The 22,491-nt window shown below is 38.8% G+C and overlaps 1 protein-coding gene across 1 annotated transcript in view; it reads left to right on the forward strand.

The window, feature by feature from the left end:
• The first annotated feature begins 5,463 nt into the window (after nucleotides 1–5,463).
• The window catches only part of LOC116687621 (voltage-dependent L-type calcium channel subunit alpha-1D-like), a 62,554-nt gene continuing 45,526 nt past the window's right edge, over nucleotides 5,464–22,491 (forward strand). Inside the window, 3 exon segments of the mRNA XM_032513128.1 lie at nucleotides 5,464–5,869; nucleotides 8,045–8,483; nucleotides 11,449–11,554. Coding sequence (XP_032369019.1) covers nucleotides 8,191–8,483; nucleotides 11,449–11,554 — 399 coding nt within the window. The 5' untranslated portion in view covers nucleotides 5,464–5,869; nucleotides 8,045–8,190.

Consider the following 22,491-nt stretch of genomic DNA (forward strand, 5'->3'; position numbering starts at 1 on the left):
CATGTGTAAACTAAACACATGCCTTTGTATTGAGTCAACACATCATAATCACATTCAACACAGCAAAACTCAGAGCCAAAGACCTGCTTGTAAAGAATTTTAGATAAGATGTGCTGATGCACAGATTACAAGACAAGAAATCTTCGTAGGGATCTTTAGAAAAACAACTGAAAACACTGAAAATACATTACTGGGATATTAATATTATAATGTGCCTTTATCTGGTATCATCGCAAAAGCAAAAAAGTCCAAATCTTGTGTTGTCAATAGAATGACAGCAAAGGTCAGGTGCAAAGTAATTTGCCATTACCGTATTTCAATAAAGGTAATTTTGGTTGGGAGAGTTTGGTGGCACAGAGAGTTGAGAAGCAGATCAAATCGGAGGTGGGGGCTCTGTGTTGAGCCAAATGGCATCTGTGGTCCTTGGGGGCCACTGCACCCTCTGTTTGTGGTGCAGAGTTTTAACACAATCTCCCAAAAACACAAACACACACAGATACATGCACATCGGCTATTCCAGGAAACCAGGTCAAAAACAACAGAAGAAAATGGCGTGTGAAAAAGAGAAGAAAAAGAACATTTCTCAAGAGTAAGGTTCAGCTATATTTCCTAATAAAGTAGAAAGTATGTGCCTTTACAAATTGCACCCTTGATTGCACAAATATTGACTAGACAATGAAAACATCATGTTTTCATTGTCTAGTCAATATTTGTCACTTTCTGTTTTATTTTGAAACTCACTGTCACTCCCTGATGTAAGTCGAGTGTAGATTTGAGTTGCGCATGCTCAGATTTAAACGGTTTACGACATAACTGTCATACTGAAATCTGTGAAATCCTTGAAATGAACTTTTCTCATTACAAACAATAACAGAAGATGGGAATCATTTCAAAAACGTTAGCTCAAACAAACTTGAACAAACTAGGTCCCTTTTCACTGTATTGACATTACAGAAGTCTCTCGTTAGATTCTTGTATGCTACTTGTGGAAAAGGGTGACCCCATGTGGCGACCAAATCTGCCCCTCGACTTCCTCGGGTGACTAAATGGAGCTAGATTTGTTTCTTCATTACATTTGATAAAATAAATGATCTGAGAGAAAAGGTTTTCAGACAAATAGCAAAAAATAATATTTCAGACTAAAAACAGTTTAAATATAAATTTGAAATTTTATAAAATTATTTCTGAAAAAATAAAAAGAAGGATAGGGTATAGGTGAGCCAAGCCAGCATTGATCGCGGAGAGGGGAGGTGTGGATGGATCCAGAAAATGGAGGACTGGCCTAAAAGGCCTAAAAAGTGTGTAAAATGATTAAACTAAAATGACACTTTTGAGGACACAGTTTCTTCTAAATCAAATATTCTGTTAATTGTCTTCCAGTCCGTATTGGTGAGGAGGCTAATTATCATTCCTGAGGTGTGACTCATTTTCCCAACCTTAAGTTACATTATAAGCAAGTGCCAATTCAATGACCACTGAAGGAATAAAAACTGGTTATTTTGGTTGAACAAACATTATTACAATCAAATCTTAAAACCATTGTTTAATGTAATTATGTGTTAAAACTCATCCTTTTGAGAATAAATTAAATAAAATGTATTTTTCAATACTGTAATTAAACAAATGAACACAGTATGATAACCGTCAATTTTTTATAGGACGGTATACCATGAAACGGTAAATCGCTGCAACCCTATTGGACAAACACAGCAACACACACACACACACACACACACACACACACACACACACACACCACCTCATCCATATGTGAATAATTCAAGACGATTCTAGAAGAAACCATTATCCTGGGCAGACATGTAAGTTGATACGATGAGCCTCGCCTCTTCGCCCAGTCGTTCTTCACCTCTCCTCAAACACTGTTGCCATTCACTCACTGACCAGCCCACCAGGGAAGTAAATTTATGTTTTCTGTTCTTTGTTGTCAGCTGGGACATGTAGGTGACGCAGAGGCCTCAACGCTGTTCTACTCTGGCAGGTAGGACTTTCACAGCATTGACAATAATAGCTCAGTAGTAGTGAACTGTTGTCACTGCTATTTGAGCAAACTGCAACTAAAACATGTAATCAGGTTGTGGTTCGGCGGTAATAGAAGAGCATTACGGGAAAAAGGAAATACTTTTTAGGTAAAACCATTAATTTAAATGATTTAACTTTGACTAAGTCTTGCTGAACATTTGCTGTTTCGTAAGTGCTGGTGTTACTAAAGAGGCTTGATACCAACATAAGAAGTGCTTGTTAAAGAGTGTTAAAGGGTCTTCTGTGGGTCAAAGCTCTCATTTGGTCATTAGTTTTTCATAGAGGTGGGATTAATGTGTAGCTGTGTGACAGATGTACGAGCGCCTTGTTGCATTTATCCGCCTGCCTTTTAATTTACAAATTTACGTTTTTTTGTGGTAGGACAATGTTGATTGTATTGGCATAAGAGGTGATGCCTTGACACAAACAAGTCACAATGAATGACATTGTTTGACATCAGAAGTTCTGAGTTTTTTCTGATAATTTACTTTTTTACAAAGTTACAGATTTTACCCGTAAAGACTAACATGTATCTTTGGGACCATTCTCTAAAATTAGCAATAAAATAGTTTTAACCCCAAAACAAAAATAAAAAACTAATTATTTCAGAATCTAAAATACTTTCAAATTATCCCTGTACATTCCTTTGGATAACATTTTATAGATGAAAAAACTTCAGAATCTGCTTTCTCACAAAGAACTAATGGGAACATTTTGAAAAGGGAACAGTTTAAGGAGGGCAACACATCGTCATTGCAAAGGACACATTTTCATTGACTTTGGCTGGAGAAACTGGCTACCTAGGTTATCTGGCATGTCTCAATATCTCCATAATATAGATTTGGTACACAGAATGGATGTTTTTAAAATGGCTATGATCAATATTTTTTTATTAAAACAGTGTATCAAATGACGATTTAAAATCAAGGTGACAATTTGAAAGGGGTCACAAAGTATGAACCTACAATCTGGCTTTACAGGGCTCTATAGTGAGGTTGAGCTCATTTTTTTGCTCTCCGGCCACAACTTTATCGTTTTAGTTCACTCTGACCGTTCTCACAGCCTCCTTTTAGTCTGCAGCAGGCAGCTGTTTGCAGAAAAAAAGGCTCTAAAAACCCATTATATAGTACCTGCTAAGCATGCACTAAACGACTGACAGACACAGTTAGAGACTAGCTTGTGAACATAGTGGAGCATTAAAGGGCCATATATTTCCCTCAGGTGTTGGTGGAGACCAAAAACTTAGCTAAAGTTAGAATACTTACATATGAGTACCTCCATTCATCAGGTGGACAAACACAACTCTAAACAAATGATGATGTTGTTCTGTAACGGCTGGATTTGCAAATAATGAGAAGTTTGTCATATTGACCTACAAGGTGATGATAAATAGAAAACCTGTTGTGGTTGGGAGCTGAGGGATTACATGTTGCTTTGATGAGACATTGTTCATTTCTGAGGCTCCATTCACATACTCTATGACCACCAGAATCTCCTCTGTCATTTTGGAGACGACATTGCCAAACATGCCTTTCTCTTAGAGTCGCTGGGTTTATGACAATACATAACCATTATTTGATTTAGAAGGTACTGTATGCCTATGGTGCATTCTCTGAAGATCATGAGAATTTTTGTACAATTTCTCAGAAAACAAATTCAATTACTAATAGGGGTGTCATGATTCTTCAAATTCAGGATTAGATTTGACTTTCGATTTTAAAGTGCCCATTTTATGAATATGAATTATTTTCTGGGATTTGGGGTATTATTTTGTGTCTCTGGTGCTTCCACACGCATACAAACTTGGATGAAAAACCTGCTGCTCATGCTGTTTTGAGTGAGATAAGGGGTTTCTGAATGTCCAGCCTTCAGTCTTTGTGTCTTTAGCTGCATGCTAATGTTAGCAGTAAGCTAAACTGTATCTTTAGCAGGCTGATGTTAAGTAAGCTACACTGTAGTAAGCTAAGCTTTGTGTCTAAGCTATGCATGCAGAAAGCCTGGCCGCTCTCCATTGACAAGCCTTGAAGGCTGGTATTCCTGGGTTGAAGTTTAAAACTATTAGATCTGTCAAAAGCCACTCTGGATTGGTCATAGCATCACTAGCGTTCGCCTTAGCCAACTTTTTTAACACTAACGGAGCAAGCTGGAAAATCAAACTTTTCCCAAACCCTGTAAGGTCGAGGGCCACAACATCATGGCCACCAACCAAACTCAGCAAAGATTGTTCTTGCTCAGGCTTTAACTTCTGGATATTGCAGTATTGCCACAATGGACCAAGTAGCTTCGCTTGCATCTTTCTCCGCTGCCATTAATGAACTACAACGAAAACTAGCTCACAACCTCAACGTCATTGTTCTCAGCCACACCCTCTGTTCGCTGATTGGACCGGTAAAAAATTGACCCGGAGAAAACCCAAGAATATACCGCAAACCCAGACATGGTACTGCAGGAAAATGAAAATTGAGCGGAACTACGTAGAAGGCCAGAGCCAAGCTAAGTAAACAGAGGTGGAGAAAAAGACAGAATCACTGATCCTGCTTTGGTTTGGGCTGTGTTGATAACACTGTGAGAAAAATCCCAACGTCACAGCCCTACTTTTGATTTTGACAGTTCTCATCAATAAGGGGCATTATTTTGTGACAGTTAAAAGAGAGAGCTGCTGTTTTATATCTTAGTCCATCATGGTTTGAGTGTGGCCATTAAAATGGGTCTGAACATTTGAAAGGGCAAGTCTTTTTTTATTTTGCACATATTGCAAATTTTGTGAAAGATTTAAACATTTAAACAAAAGCCTGAACATCAGGTGTGGTATTATGCCCTGCTCACTTTGATTTTGTCTTGGATTTCAGCCATATTTGGTACCACATTCTATAATACATTCTATATGAAAGGTTTAGAGGTTGAACCTATTATCAATAATTTACAAATACTTTATAGATCAGTTATAGCCCATTAACAAGAACAACTTTTGGGTTGCCAGTATATGAAAATCCCAGAGAATACATGTATTGAGTACTTAACAACACACTGCAGATTTGACGATTAACGCCCTTTATTAAAAACCTATTAACATTTATAACAAACCGATGGCTTATCAGAAAGGAGGAAACCCATGATAAGCAGTTATTATAGCATTATTGTCAAATAGAAATGGAAAACCGCGTCCTGGATTTTTCACTAGGCCGACTTTGTAAACAAAAATGATATGTTTTTAACTACTCATAATTTAAAAGCATTAGCAATCATAACGGATTAATTAGCTTCTGATCATGAGCTCTTCATAAAGGGAGCCTTATTAGTGGTATCCAAGTACGTTTATTAGCCTATTATTGCTCATCTTTTCCGCAACTGCTGCCTTAAAATTACAAGTGCACACTGATTTGGATCCATTCAGTAGTTATTGACCTTCACGTGATTAATGGATGCTGCACGTGACACCCTGTTTGAAATGTGTCACCTTTATTGAAGAGCAGGTAACACTGCGGACATGCCTGTTTGAGGTGAGCGGGGTGTTGTGCAGGAGCAGGGGCAGGAGGAGGAGAGCTCGCTCTCTGATGTAGATCGTTTCACTGTTCACTGGCGCCGTGACGATAAACAGGCAGCGGACGGGGATGCTCTGTTGTCTGGTGCGCACACTCCTGTCTCCAGCTCTCCACGATCACCATGGAAGAGCTTAATTAATGCACAAGCGTTATGTGTCCCTCCTGCTCCCGGAGCTGATGAATTTTAAACCGCCGTTTGAGACCGGACGTTTTTAGCCGTCTGAAGCACTGGACCCTTGTTACCGAGCGGAGGGGACCGCGGCTGAATCGTAAAGTCTTCAGAAAAGGTACAGCACGGTGCGGTTTCTGCTCCACACACTGAAGTTAGCCTCTTTAGCATAGCTGCGTTTTCCTGCATGTAGGCAATGATGATGCCTTTTCGTTACTGTCAGAGGACATTGTCCTGTCGACGCTGTCGTGTTTTATCGATTTAGATGAGGGGATTTGTCGACTTGTCATGAACTATACATTAAAATAGCCTACAAGGTAATAGAGCGTGGTCAGAGCTGATACCAGGCAGGTACCTTATCAACAAACTGAGGTGGGCTCTGGTCATGTGGACTGTCCACTATATTAACCCTGAGTGAGTGTAAGAGCATCACTGATTGAGGTTTGTCCTAATAACGTTGCCAGCTGTTTCTGCTGAGCAGCGAGGACCAGCTGACGGCTGTGCGTTGCTCAATTTTCACTATGAGTGCCCGGAGTCAGGTTGTCATTTCACATCTTTTTTTTTTTTTTGAGGGGGGGTTCACCATATCCTACCTTGGTGGCGTCCAAGGAGAAATAAGAGAACGCTTTATGTTTATTTTATCACGAATTTTTCATGGAAGTGCCAGTGTGTCGTTTTTTGTCATGGGTGCACTGTCGACGTTGGCAATGTAGCAGTGAAATTAATATTCCAAAATAAGCGCATTTGGTACGCATTGTTCACATATTGAGCTTGCACTACCCTCGGCTACATGAAGGCAGCATCCTAGCACACAAAAAAACCATCTAAAGCTGGCAGCCTGCATCCACCACAAGATGTGCAGTCTTACATCACAGCAACACTCATATCTAATTTTTCTATGCAATATGAAGATGAATACTTCTTGGAGCATCACTGCAATGTGACCTTTTCTGTTTCCTCCTCTGCGGGGCCTGCTCAGCAGTTCAAGGACTTACACAACTGATGTGACCAAGTGATGCCTGAGAGTGGCAGCTCTGAATTTACAGTTTCATTTGCGTGTGTTTTTTGACATCTGCTTTCATATGTTTCCTCCTATATGTTCAGGTTCAGCAAATGTTTGATTGTTTATTAATTAGACTTTTGATGGTATCGTCACAATCAGTCCAACCTATATATCTCGTAGTTGTGAACGGTCCTCGGCTTCAGTTGCACATTTCATTATTTTCACAGTTTGAGGAACACACCAGGATACATTTCCCATTTAATGAATTGAATTATCTTATTTGCATGTTTGAGGGGAAACATAAATTTCTTCTTTCTTCTTGAACAGACAAGTGCAGATTAATAAGCTGTTGAAGACTTATTGGCTTTATTTTGCCATCTTTTTGTAGGTGTGTGATCATAATATCAATCATGTCTAAGTCAAAAGTTCTCACATGGCCTCAAACTGTAGTCTGGTTTGTGCTCTATATAACAATATGAATTACCCCTGCACCTTTTTCCTTCACTGAACTCCTTTGAGCCCATTTGGAGCACCTACTGTACCCTGTACACTGTTTACCTGCTCAGTGCATATGAGTAAGAGGCATTTTCACCTTTTTTTGACAGAGGATAGGATATAAATGGGGGAGGGAGTTTAAACTGGATTGTGGAATGTAACCCTAACCCTTGGACAAAGAAAACACATTTGATTAAGACAAGGCAAGCTTCATTTATATAGCATGTTTCATGCACATCTTTACATATAGTTTATGAAGAAAAGAAAGACAAAGAACAGGAAGAGAGAAAAGGATAACAAATAGAAAAATTAGCATAATAAGAATGTTAATAATACTTACGGTAACACTAAGAGAAGACTCATAATAAGACTAAATTATTCATTTAGAGCGTATACAAATGTATTGCATTTTTACCTTATTGATAATATTTAACATTACTGATAACTTCTCAGTTATTCAGAAGGCTTTTCAAGCATCTAGGGCCATAAAATCTAAAGACAGCTTCACCAGATGTTGAACTAACTCAAGAAAAATTGAGAATATCAGATGCAGATGACCTGAAAGGTCTGCGCAGCTTTTAAGCAGGTCCACATCAGTGGTTATTTAGACTTCTATAAACAGGCAGAAGAACCTGAAAGTCTTGTCTAGTGCATCATGCATGCCAATGTAGTGATTAAAGAACAGATTTAATGTGCTCTGCTCTCACTTAAAAGCAATATCAATATTTTTTTTATTGATATAAAAAATGTAAAATAAACTGATTCCATATCTTCTCACCTTTTTCTCGTTCTCAGAGGCAAATTATGCCAGCAGCACCAGAGTCGCTCCCCCTGGTGACGTGCCAGCTCATTGGTCAGATTACTCGGCCCTTCTCTAGCCACCCCGTCTACCCTGGCAGATCCATGCTGCTGGATGCTCCTCACAGAGCCACGCACGCACCATGAGCGCCAACGGGCCTGCCCCAGACCCAGTCCCAGAGGCCCCTCCCGCCTCAACCCCTGCCCCTGCTGCGGCCCCAGCCCCAGCACATGTTGCACCACCCGCACCTCCTGCCCTGCCTGCCCCAGCATCTACTACCATCCCGGCAGGTGCGTTGGCACAGAAGAAGCGGCAGCAGTATGCCAAAAGCAAGAAACAGGGCAGTAATGCCAACAGCAGGCCACCGAGGGCTCTGTTCTGCCTCAAACTTAACAACCCCATACGCAGGGCCTGCATCAGCCTGGTGGAGTGGAAGTATCCTTTACAGTGGCTTTCTTTATGTGTTGTTGGGTGCCTGTCTAAAATTCTGTTTCCTCCTGGTTTTAAAACCCATCCTGAGTGATCCGATCACAAGTGGACAGCTCTAACGCTGTAAACACACTGCCAGCAAAGCACCATGAAGCGTAGATTTGTGCCCAATCGCTTGCCTGGCTGTTCTTCTGTCCTCTCTATTCTCTGTTGTGAAGTACTTTTAGGAAATTAAACATGTCATCCACCATTTTACATCCGCTCCTTTGACCACTCAGGCTCGCCGGTTGAGAAACAACATAAGTTGTGACGTAAGAACATGAATGTCTGTAGTCTAATATCCTACATATTTGTGTATTCAGGTACATTTAATGAAACAAAAAATTGTTTTCCAGCGTTCCTCGTGGACCTCTGTGCGGCTGCCATTTCCAGGCTACCGCAGAGCACAGAGCTCTAGAGAACCAGGGATAAAAACATCCAAAACACTCAAGTTACTCTCAGTGGTTTCTGTGACATGAGAAATACTTTGAATGAGTATGTAGTTCCGCTTACAGTTGAGTAGGCGGTCCTTCAATATGGCCCGGGATATATTCATGTACATACTGCTATTGGGATGAATGTGGTCATATGTGGCCTAAACCACCTCCGCATGTGGTCTCAGAGGGTCAGAGCCTCGGAGCAATGCATCCTGGGTGCATTCCCACCTGTACCTAGAGGGCTGCAATTGTAATTTGATCACTTGGGACAGATTTTAATGCCAGGTGGGAATGGGGTTTGAGTATTGGGATTTGACCAAAGATCATTAACTGTTCATAGAGCTGAAACTCGTAGTGGATTAATTGATTAGATTAGAAAACTAATTGGCAACTATTTTCATAATTGATTAATTATTTAAGTAGTTTATCAGTAAAAAACACTTAACATTCTCTGGTTTCATGTGAGAATGTTTCTCTGTTTTAATTTTATATCTGTGTAGACTGAATATCTTTGGTTTTTAGATTGCTAGTTGGACAAAACAAGACCGCCTTGGGCACTGGGAAGCTCTCATGGGCATTTTTCACTATTTTCTGACCTTTAATAGACCAAATGATTAATGGATTAGTTGAGAAAATAATTGCCACATTAATTGACAATGAAAATTATCATTAGTTGCAGCCCTACTTGTGCATAGCTTGTGTGTAAAGCTTTGTTGGATCTTAGCTGTGCTATTGCCACCTTAGGTAATTCAATGTAGTGCTCATTACTCAGGCTACATAAAGGCAACAAAAGAAAGAGAAATACATATTCCTCTTGGTTTAGACATTGCCTTTTGCTTTTTTTCCCCACAAGTCAGTTTATTATTTATAGCTGTAATAGATGCAACCTGAAGCATGATGTAAAGTGTGTTCAAAAACCAATATATTGTATAAATGATCACATGGCACAGTAGTTGATGTAATTCTTGAGTCCCAGTTTAAAAAAAGGACGTCAAACTGAGGTGCAGAAACATGTTTTTAGCACAAAAGACAGACAGTCACTGAATCCTACTGGCAGGGTATGTAGATAAAGGGACCTAACACTGGCACAACACAGCTGTGTGACAGTCTGGTGTGCTTGTTGCTTAAGCAGATGCTGTCATCACAAAAGCCATCAGATGTTATAAAGGATATTGCCTATCAGGAATCGCAAAGATTCATTTCATAATCCTCCTTTGTGTGTTTGTCAAAAAAAAAGGTCAATATGGTTTTACTACCAGTATACTTTGGGAAATGCAGCTGTGGTCGTATCAGCAGTCCCAAATTGTTCTGCATGGACTGCATGCAACAGTGCAATAGTGTTTGTTTTTGAGATTTCGTGATTGGAAAAGAACAATTCAGAAGAGTGTGAAGAATTAACTGAATTTAAGATGTTTTTTGTATAAATGATAGAAGTAATGGTCCAGTCGCTGTGTCATTGTTACTGTAATGTGGAATACAGTTGGTTGTTGTTGTTGGTCAGTCTCTAATTCCTGACATTGTTCATCAGTTTAACATTGAATTGTTTTTAGTGTAAATTACAGAATTTTTGTTTTTTTGTTTTTTTAGGATGGCAGAGGTTTCTAAGTTTTAATAGTTCAGTATTTGAGTAACGTGCTGTTCGATGATTCATGAACAGCTTATACAGTGAGTCTGCAGACATTTAAATGTTTTTGGAAAGTTTCGTCTGAGATCTGTAGATTGATATTTCGTTTTGGTAATAATAATAATAATAATAAGTAATAGAAGAGGCAATGTTAACATAATGTCGTAAAGTGGTTCCCAGCCATTTACACTTTTGACCCCTTCAAAACAAAGCTTTGTCCACATTTGACCCCTCTTCACATCTGTCGTCTATGGATGACATCAAATGAATTACAATCAAGTCAACCAATTAAGTGATTATGTGGTTTCTTTGCTTATATTACAAATCATATTATGACCCCTTTGATGTATTCTGGTTGGGAACCACAGCTCTACAATAAACAATTACACAACTCAAATAGCAGCTAAGTATTATAACCCAAACAAAACCATACATACAGATCATTTGTGACTTTGTTCTGCCATTTAAAACATTGATCTTTAAAAAAAGCCATCAAAAACTCAGGATCAGAGAGTTCTTTTTTTTATAAGTTTTTTTTGGGGGGGGGGGCTTTTCCCTTTTTTAAAGTGACAGTGGATAGACACGAAAAGGGGGAGGGAGAAAGATGGGGGGGGTGACACGCAGTTAAGGGCCGCAGGTCAGATTTTAACCCGGGTCACTGCACGACTCAGTTATCATAGGGTGAGCGCTCTTACTGGGTGAGCTAGAGGCCACCCCAGGATTGGGGAGTTAAATTAAAGTAGTCCAGAATTTTTAATATCACAGCAGGTAAGTCATTTTTATCCATATGATAAATGATGATATGATAATTTTTTTGTCTTGCTATGTTGCATCATTGCTCTTCTGCATTTTCCTTAACTTCTTTTCACAGGCCATTTGATATATTTATATTAATTGCTATTTTTGCCAACTGTATGGCCTTAGCTGTCTATGTCCCCTTCCCTGCAGATGATTCCAACTCCACAAACCATGACCTGGTGAGTAGTCTTTATATGTCACTATAATCCATTTGGTGCCTTTTGTGTTAATGCTGCTACATACAGCCAAAGATAGACTTGTATTGCTCTGTATAGTGTTTATATGGCTTGTCTGAGTTCACATTTTCAAAACTATAATGTCTAGCTTCAACTTGGGTTGGTATCTGTATCTTTGTGATAAAAAAGAGTTAAATAATAGAAGCTAATCTCTTCGAGGTTCAAGATGCATTACAAAATGCATTGTTACATCATAATCCTCTTTCAGTTGACAAAGTTTTATTGTATCGTCCTTCTGAGATCAAGAGATTTTGCAATAGTAAGAGGTTGCATACAGATTGCATCTTCAGTGTATCATGCAGATTTGAAGTATCTGCTGTGCCTACACAGAGAAACACTTTGACAACTATTCTCATTGGTGCTTTATCATGTCATAGTTTCTCTATACAGAGGTTTTATTCAGCTTTCTATTTTTAGAATTTTATCGTCATTGCACCACTCTGTGCACCTTGTGCATTTATGTCTGTGTGATGAATTATGGGTGATGTAGTGTTGTAAGCATTGTTCCACAGCTGAGAATGAGTACACTCTCCAAAACCCAGACAAACACACAGAATGTGGCTCTTACACGAGCCAAATTTAGCTGTAGTGTTCAATGATTCATGAACAGCTTATACAGCGAGTCTGCAGACATTTGAATGTTCTTGAAAGCTTCGTCTGAGAGCAAGAACATGTTAAAGAAAGGTTACCAGCCCGCTGTAAAAGACCGGCGGGAGTGTTTCTCTGTCTGTTACGCTGCTGAACCCATGGTGCATGATAAGCTACAGCTTTTGCTAAAACTGTGTCTGGTCTACTTTAGAGAAGTAAGATGTACTGCTCTCATTTTGACCTCCTGGAGGGTGACCTCAGGGTGTTTGTTTACACAGCGGTGGTGTATCAAGAGAAAGTAGGCCATGTGGGACATTACAAAGTCTGATACAGTATCATGTACAGTGTGTTGTCAGGGTAGGTTTTGGAGGGAAATTTGAAAGATTTTGATTGTCCTAATTTTGTCAACTGGAAGAAAATGTCGAAACTTGCATGAGTATGGAACAAGAATCTGGAAAAGTGTTGAGAGTCTGGTTGGACTCTGAAGAAAGCCTTGCTGAAACATCTGTGCATTTTGCTCTCCTGTGTGAATACAATGACTGCAGCAATATTTTTGAAAGGCTATTCTAATAGATGTCAGCATGCAAACTCTTGCTGGCCTGGAGTAGTTACACAAACGCCAGCTCTCTTTTTGTCATTAGTTTACGGATGCAACAATACGTGTGTCCACACTGACCTTATTAAGTGAATCTGGCACCGGCCAGACATGGCCATTCTACATTAGGCTAAATATAGTTTGCTTTTTGGTCTTTTTCTGTGGTGAGGTAGTATGAATGCACAAAGTCACTCATTAAATGTGTTTTAATATGAAGGTTTTAATGTGTTAGGTTTTTACTGCAAAGCCAGAAGTGAAAGTGAAGTTTACTCATTTTATAATAGGGAACAAAGATATCATATCGGCTCAGTACTTGTTATCGGAATCAGTATCAGGAAAGAAAAAGTTGCATTGGTGCGTCTCTACTTTGATAGAGTACAATGTTTAATTTTTCTACCTTTATATATAAAATGTGAGGTTTATTAAAAGAAGCTACTTTCAGCTGAACAGCAGCTCCATTGAGCTAAACAGCTCTCAGCGACAGATGCCACTCACTAATGTGTGTCCCAGCCTCAGACTGATGATGACCGTGTGCATAGTGTTGACACGTACTTATTTAATACTGGTAACGTTTTGTATAGCCTCTAAACCTCAGGTATTTTATTTATTATTTACAGCACAACCATTATGGAGCCAAACTGCTTTGTTAATAATATGGTTAATAAATTTAGGGCATTGCCAAGATTTAAGTTTATATGTTCCTAAGGGCAAAAAGAAAGTTCAAGGAGCAGTATTCACTCTAGTTATGACCAAATGGCATCAAATTAAACTGCACTCGCTAGGAAATAAGCTCATTCTATGTCTCATCTCATCTTTATAATACACACCAAAGCTGTAAGTGTGAACATATATAGTTTCAAATTTCAGTTAGGCCAGGGCATTGCTATGTAATATTTTTTACTGTATTTTAATGGACCCTGTATATGTCTCCTGTGAACAGAAGTCCCAGATTGGATTTATGGATGCACCCATTAAGAATTGTGTTTTTGTGTACTGCCTATCAGGAGTGAGCAGCCTCATTGATGTGGCCTGCATGCTTCATGAACAAGATCATTAAGTAGAGATGAGAGGACATGCTAATGATTGGATATCCAATTATATATAATTTATTGCTTCTTTCAAGTGTCACGACAAAGGATATCTTTTTAAAAATACACAACTGCCTCTTCTGTGGTTTTATGGATTCTTTAACTGCACTATATACATTTTTGCTGATCCTTATACGGATCCTTGTCCATTGCTTGCACAGACTATTGTTTAATTTTGCAGTGTCAACATTAACTCAGATACCGGAGGGTGAATAATGCACTCTTTCCCTTTTCAGCAGAGGTTGAACAATAGAATACTTTGTAGGGCAGGTGGGCCAGCTTGGCCTTAGTTGTTCTACAGAACTCACGCTGTAGTCACAGGAGGAGCACTAGAGACAAAAGTGCTGAGCTAGTTTTGCTATCACAGTCAGCAGGTAAGGCTGTGGTGAAGATTGCCATTTCACACCTCTCTGCTCTGCAGCCTCACAGGTGGACTGCGGACTGATATGAAACCTGAGGTGCAATGCTGAAAGGCCTGATGTGTAAAGCGAGGATCAAATTATATCACTAGATTGCCGACCTAAGCTGGTTTTTACTCAGTGATTCATTCAAAAGTGGTATAACTTTCAGCACAAAGAGACAATGAAACCTTGCAATGCAGACAAGCTGACTTCTAGGATTGTGGATGTTTAGACAGCTCACTTAGTGCATTCTCAATATTGTTAACTCCTGGAAGGTCCAAATACTGAATCTGTTTGTATGCTTGTGCTACACTGTCTACACAGTGACTAGATGCTGCAGAGCTCCTCTGGGTTATAACATAGCAATGCTGCAAAGTCACAGAGGCCCTAATAGCATGAGTCTGCCTTTCTTGTTAGTAAGGCTTGGTTAAATGCAGCAGCTCATTATAAATAGAAAGCAATTTCCTCCTCGGGTTGAACACAGGGCAAAAGATTGGGGTCCTGCTACCACCAGGAGGCACAAGTTAGTAACAGGATGTAGCGAGCACACGCACGTAAGATAACAACCTCTGTCAGGAACTCACACTCATTCTTCTCCTGCTGAGCTTTCTCCTTAACTGTTTTTCCTTTGTTTAGTCATCTCACTCCAATAGAAAGTACAACATATCCTGCACGTGACTGCGTCTCCTTCCTACCCACCTTTTCTAGGGGACAGACAAATAGTCTGCAACCCTCCTGTCTTTGCTTTAAGGTCATTTCTTACTTATCTATCTGAGACTCAACACCCCGGGCAGCTCCTGCTGAAGGTAGCTGAGCAAAACAATGACCTTTTCATGGTGAATATAATTCATCCGTCTCATCCTTCGTAAGGCAACACGCAGTGAATGGCGTATGGTATCATGTAGTGATTGCCCGTACCAATGTTATTGCATAACTGAAGCCGCAGCGCCATTTATTTTACTGGGGACAAAAGGACACATGCGAAGGCTGAAATATCCATGCACAAAACAATACAGAGGTCATTTAAACGCTAGCAAAGAACTCACAGCTTGAAAAAGCTTCACATTTGGATGTTACAATTAGGGATAACATTAATCATTTGCTGAATATGTTTTAAATATGAATTATTGCTATTGACAGAGGGACTAATGCACACACACACACCCATGCCACACATATACCTGGTTTTAATGACTACCTTATTGAATATCTGGATTTGTTTTCTTTTGATGTTGACATTTTGTCACAATCATCTCAAGTGGTTTACCCAGAAAGAGTTGGGGGGGGGGGGAGATAGGCATTGTAAACAACTGTCCCCCTTGTTTAAGCTGTGAAGCTTGTTTACAGTAATGACATTTACATGCTTGTCATCTCCCAACATTCTGGTGTGTTCTTCTGTGACACACAACCGGACAGCATAGCTTTACTAAAACCATCTTTAATTGAAATGGCAGGCTTTGTACAAATTTAACATTAATTTCATTACTTTACATTCAATTTTTCACAAAATGCTTACAATTGATTTAACAAACAGAAGCCAAGCCCAGCTGTTTTGTTGAGTAGTAAAATTACTTTTTTTTCCACAAGAAAGAACCACAGTTTTATTCTCAAGTCATGTACCATATGTTGTTTTTCATAGTGCACCTGTTTTTTAAAACATATTCAAAATTGATTTATACAAATCGGTGCTTTATGGCACTGTGAGGGACCAAGCTGGCAGGCACGAGGAGTCGTTAGGTAGATTTTCAGAAAAATGTAGGTTTTTATTTACAAAACAAAACAAAAACTAATTTTCAGGAAACAGAAAATCCTGGGCCCATAAAAGAGGTCAATTAAAAAGAACTTAACTCAGGTAACATAACCAAACAGCCCTACACTAACCAAACAGCCCTAACAAGACTGAGACATGGGGGAAACTTATATAGTGGCCGATCAGGCCATTCTGATACAAGAGGGGTAGACAAACACATTAAATAGCCAAACCACAATAACTACAACCTATTTTAAACCAGTGCTACCTAATATAAACTAAGGAGAAGTCAATCAAATAATCATAACTAACTAAAAGTATAACGAGAAAAGAAGAACACAACTCAAAAATGTAACTTAAACAAAGATAACAAACCTGAAATTAGCTAAATTGACAAAGTTAACTAAATTTGTGCACCCAAATAGAAAACAAAGTCAAATAACTAATAAAACTGTTTGTAAAACTAAAGTGTATGTGTCCAGTTATTTATTTTGTATAATGTGCAATGTGCTCAAAACAAAAGAGAGTTACCACCGTGAGTTGTTGCCATGTGTGGCTGCTAGTGCGGCCATCACAGGCACACTCCTTTATTTAAACGTATACTGACCATATTTCCTCAACACCATCTGTAGGCGAGCGGGCAGAAGTTCTTCTTACAGGTCCCAATACACTGCAGTTTAAATAATCAGATCACACAGATCTATTATCAGTTACCCCCTAAAGCTTACGCTGACAGTAGGTTCATTCATGGACAATGTAACACTGACTTCAATGAACTCTCAGGCCTGTTACACACACAACAAGACAAAAGCCATGCTAAAGCAGTGTATGTTTTGCGTTTGCATGTAACTCTGTTATAGGCATGAAATGCACATACTGTGTACTAGAAAATGAGCAACCACAACAAAGAAAAAGTCATTTGTGAGGTAAATACATACCAACAACCTTCACAGTGCCAAATATTTGACTCACAGCCATTGCTTGTTTACTGATTAGAGTCGCCAAGTGCTTTAGTGCGACAACTAGTCACTGAAAGGCATTCGCCAGATTGCAGTGGTTCTTGTCAAAGATTATTAGAGGCCCAATACAGTGGTTTCTTTTTTTGAGCTGACATCTTATAATGTTGTCAGTGCTTCTGTCATATATTCCATCTTGCTTGTTGCTTCTTGTCTTACCTATTTTGGATGCAGATTAGAAATGTGTAAAGGTAGACATTCCTCTGCGCTATATTTGATTCTAATAATTCTGTTCAGGTTTCATGTACAGTTTGCCTTTATTCTCTTGCATTAAAGTGCCTTGTGTGATTTGCCAGCTTTGTAGTCACTCATAAACAAACCAAGGATACAAAAGTATCCTACTAGTAGTGCACTTCAGTCTCTGTGCCAGTAAACAGTTTAAATTCAGATGTAGAATAGCAAACAATTGAACAAACATGATTTAAAAATATTTAGCCAACATGCACCTCAATCTTTCAGGTAATCACCCTTAATTTACTATGTCCTGTCTCTGTATTTACTATTCAAAACTCAACCTGCCATTGTGGTTTTTAAACACTATTACAGTAAGTTCCTAATGTTTGCTACAGTCCTTGTTTTGCAGTAATGTAGTAATCATAGTATATGGTTCAAGTCCACGCCAGGGGAGTTGATGACATGTTTTCCAATATGAGGAGTGCTTTATGAGCCAGTGTTTTGGCTACGCGTGTGACAGATGAAGTATGTTGTGTGTGTGTGTGTGTGTGTGTGTGTGTGTGTGTGTGTGTGTGTGTGTGTGTGTGTGTGTGTGTGTGTGTGTGTGTGTGTGTGTGTGTGTGTGTGTGTGTGTGTGTAATGGCTGGCACAAGCAGCAATGTCTGGACTGTGGAGTCCTATAGAGATGATGGTAGAAGTATGTGTTTAGTCACTTAACACAACTGCTCATTTGTGGCTCACACTAGCTCTGTCCCCACTTGTTATCTTGAATGTGTATTTCTGCGTGTGTGTGTGTGTGAGAGACTAAAGAGGGAGTCAGAGCTGTGTTAGCTTGGTGTGGATACTGTGTGAAGCATAGAGCATGTGCACAGTGTGCATCAAACAGGCCTTCTTAAAGGGGAATGGCAGCCCATTTCTGAATGAATTTTTTCTCAGGCTTTGTAAATAACACATGATTTCTCATCAATACGATGCAATTAAAACCAAATACGTGTGACAAAATATTCAGTGATTTGTATGCTTTTTTGTAGTATCTTGCTTTGTTGTTTTACCTTTCTAATATGCTCACTGTAGTTAATTTTTCAGTAATGCAAATGTTATGTAGTGGCATTTTTCAGTTAACATAAATGCACATTATGACATATTTGAACTTTATCTCTCTCTAATAGCACAATTACAGTTGCAACTCCTCAATCTGTTGCAAAGTCAGTCAAAAAACAAATTTGCATTGTAATATAAAATATATTTCCAAAAAGAAGTACGGCACCAGTAAAGATTAAAACAGTCAATAATAAATAATGTAAAAATACAACAGTATTAATAGGGTGGTAAATTGTATAAATACATAATTAATGTAAAAGTAGATGCACCAAAACTTGACTGGTCCATTAGTGGAATGATTGTCATGACTTTGTGTGTGTGTGCATGCTTGGGCTTGTGTAAGTGAGGGAGACTGAAGTTGACAGAGTGAGAGAGATACATTTACTGTAACATGCGAGACATGATAACTGAGGGTGACACCAAATCATAATAGGAAGAGTTGTTAAAGAGACAATGAAGAGAGGTGGCAAACCCAGAGAGTGGTGGAGACACCTGTACAGTTTTCTTACTTTCCTAATCATGTCATGCAGATATAAAAAATCCAATACCTTTTAGTGAAAATATTTGACTTAAGTTTTCACTGCCTGTTTGAGCTCAAAAGCTACAAAAGAGGAATTTCAATAAAATTGAAAAGCCGAAGTTTGGCTTTTGGGATCTCACTTTAATTTCCTGTTTTCAGCCATTGTTTGGATTTCCATGACAGCTACTTTATGCCATGCACATTTCTACGTGGACACACATCTGCAAGCAGGAATATTTGTTCTCACAGATTTCATGTAAAGTAATGGCACACTAACACTCACAGGTTCACTTTGCAAATGATGAACCAAAAAGAAAGAAAACCAGAGGGAATCAGAGTATGAATCAGATGTTTTTACGTGTGTGTGTGTGTGTGTGTGTGTGTGTGTGTGTGTGTGTGTGTGTGTGTGTGTGTGTGTGTGTGCGCGCATATTTGTGAGAGAGATAGGAGTGTGTGGGCTTGACTAAAATCGGAACACATATGAGAATGCTTTATTCCTCATGAGAAGTCAGAATTCAGGTTGCACTATTTCCTTTTTTCTGTACATAACAGTCACATGCATACACTGACACAATAACACAACATCTAACCATACAACGATTTGGTCATAATAAATTTCAGGAAGAACAAACTCACACATACACCTGTCTATATTAACAACTCTCCAGTTAAAATTGTAAACACATTCTTAGGCAAGTTCTTAGGCATCCACATTTCAGACTCCCGCACATGGTCGTTTTATATCGTTTGTATTTTATACCATTAAGATGGCACATCAGAGGCTTTATTTTCTGAGGCGTCTCAAGAAATATGGTATGTCAATGTTCAATCCTGCGTCGATCATGTAACTTTAGGGCAAAACTAAGCAACACAGCACTGAGCTTATGCAACAAATGTGATGTTTTCTTTCTTTGTGAAGACATTGGTAGTGTGAGTGTACTTAAGATGACCTGCACATGTAGTGTATTCCTTGGCATCCTCACACAACTCTTACCTGCCCCCACAGTAAGCAGGCGCGCACACCACACACACACACACACACACACACACACACACACACACACACACACCAAACACTATGTAAACATTTGTATATTGTGCGGAGAAAAACATAAGCCCAGCTATACAGAGTGATAAAGAACAGGGCATAAGAACAAATGTGTGGTACGTTATGTTGTATTTTGTAATGTAGTTACTGGATTTCAATTTTATGCATTTTTTAATGCATTTAATGCAAGTAGAAACAATACATTTTGTTTTTACTGTTGTTATTTTATTGTTGGGTTCAGTCAGTAGTTCAGTATTAAGCACAAGAGCATTTTAACAAAAGCAATGCAGAGACATGTGGATGAAATTCTGAAAACACATTCTATTACTAGCAGGAAATTCTAATAAACTGTGATAAAAAAGTCAAATAAGATCATCTGGTAATGCAACAGGCCTTATTAAAAGTTACACAAGAATAACACAGACCCATGCATAACACACATTTGAACAGGCATACTCAAAGACACTTATTTACTGTGCAACCCCCCCAAGCATGGCTGGTTGGCACTGACTGATCTATACAGACAGGGGAAGGAAAGGAAGTTTGCGGGAGATGGCAAGCGCATGGGGGAGGGAGATGTAGCGGCCCGGGAGAGTGATGTGGGAAGTCCTACAGAATATATGTCCACTCATTGTGTGCAGGATCAGATCCAAAATGACATTATAATATTTCTATGACATTAATGATAGCTGCAGAGTTTACAGTTATGTATTGACTGCTGTGCTGTTTGGGTTATGCATTGACTGCGTGTGCTCGTCTCTACTGTACACTATATATGCCGTGCTTTGACATTAGTATTATGTCTTGAAGTTTGTGTTTGCTCTGCTTGTAAGCACTCCGGTCGCACACAGATATCAAACATGCATGATGTCACTCTGACTCATGTGACTGTTGGCTCGCCACCACACGCTCAGATGTGGCTTTCCATACACACACATGTAACTCTCAGCTGGTCATGTAATCAGAAATACATAAGATGCCCAGATAATCTATATTAGAGCTGCAACAGTTTGTTCATCAGTCGATTGACAGAAATTTAATCTGCATTTTTTAAACAAGAATGCAGAAGTTCTTTGGTTCCAGCTTCTCAAATAAATATTGTGGTTTTCCTAATACTCTGAACTGAAAATCATTTGGTTTGGGTTAGGCACTAAAAAAGACATCACTATAGGCTTTGAGAACATTGCAATGGGGGAGGGTTGCACTTTTTGTTTTTACACGATTAGCGATTAATTGAATAATTGAGAAAACATTCAAAAGATTGATTGATAATGAATATAATCTTTAGTTGCAGCCCTAACATATATACTGTTTATGTAACGGTTTCTGGCTTTGAACAGAATTTTATAACATTACATTACTACATTTATAGTCATGTTAAACAGCAACCTTGAACAGTACAATTATCAGTGAAAAAAAAAAATTAAATAAACCATTTTACATATTTCTTTAAATAATTTTCTCTTTTCCATTACACTGTCCCGAATTGAACATGGAGACATGTTATGGTCACAGGCCTCCTCCAAATGTCTGCAGTACTTAACATAAAACATTAAGATTTATTACAGATCGTCAGTCAGGTTGACTGCCCGGCGGCTGCCTGGTTGATTTGTACATTTAATTAATTGGTACCTTGTAATCTATGAGACCCTATTTTTTTTATCTGTCTCTGAAGTACAAGCAGAGTAAGGAAAACATACTGTACTTCAGTATTCTCTGGTTCCTCATAATGTAATACACTGTAGTATTTTACAGTGTGGCTCAGTATCTTATGGTGAGTTTAAAAATGATAAAGATGTAAAATGCAGGCTACACTTAAGTTAAGCTAATGGGGTTCAGGCTCTAGCTTTATTTTTAGCATAAAGACATGAGGGCAGTATTTTCATCTAGTAACTTGAACAAGCATATTTCACAAACAGTCAAACTATTCCTTTAAATGCTGTAGTCTGTAACTGTTTGTCATCCTCATTGTCTATACTGTAATGTTGGTCTATTCTGTACACACATTTATTGCATTTCTGGGTCCAGGGACAGAGGGTGTTGAATGCTGTATGGTTAGTAAAGCCCCTTGATGCAAATTTGTGATTCATGATATTGGGCTATATAATTATAATTGACCCGACTTAATTAGGGGATGAGATATGGCTGGTTTGGGAGCACTAATAAATATTCAAGCGTATTGAATGTATTTGAATATTGAATTGAAAATAGTCTAGGGCTGTCATCAGTTTTTGTAGTCCTGGTCTCACTTCAGGATGCTGCAGTTTAAAGCTGGCGTTTATTTAAATAATAAAAGATAATGTATGAACAATGGTGCTCTAATTGCAAGACAACATGTTTTATTGTATTTTCATGACTGCATTTCCGCTCTTTGTCATTAAGCATGAAATGTAATTGGTGATTTGTGTGTAGTCTGGAGGAAGATAGACGGAGCCTCGTGGGCATTGCGCACAGGCCTTTTTGAATTCTTAATAGGTTTACATTACCGCTGTCCGCATGGCTCTGTCATATGGCGAGTTATGTAGAAGAATGCATGCTTCAGTGGGTTAGCATCCTTTGTCATGTGGTGATCTGAGCTCTGTGAGTATGTGAGATAAAC

This window comes from Etheostoma spectabile, chromosome 4 (genome assembly GCF_008692095.1).
Source record: "Etheostoma spectabile isolate EspeVRDwgs_2016 chromosome 4, UIUC_Espe_1.0, whole genome shotgun sequence".
NCBI lineage: Eukaryota > Metazoa > Chordata > Actinopteri > Perciformes > Percidae > Etheostoma > Etheostoma spectabile.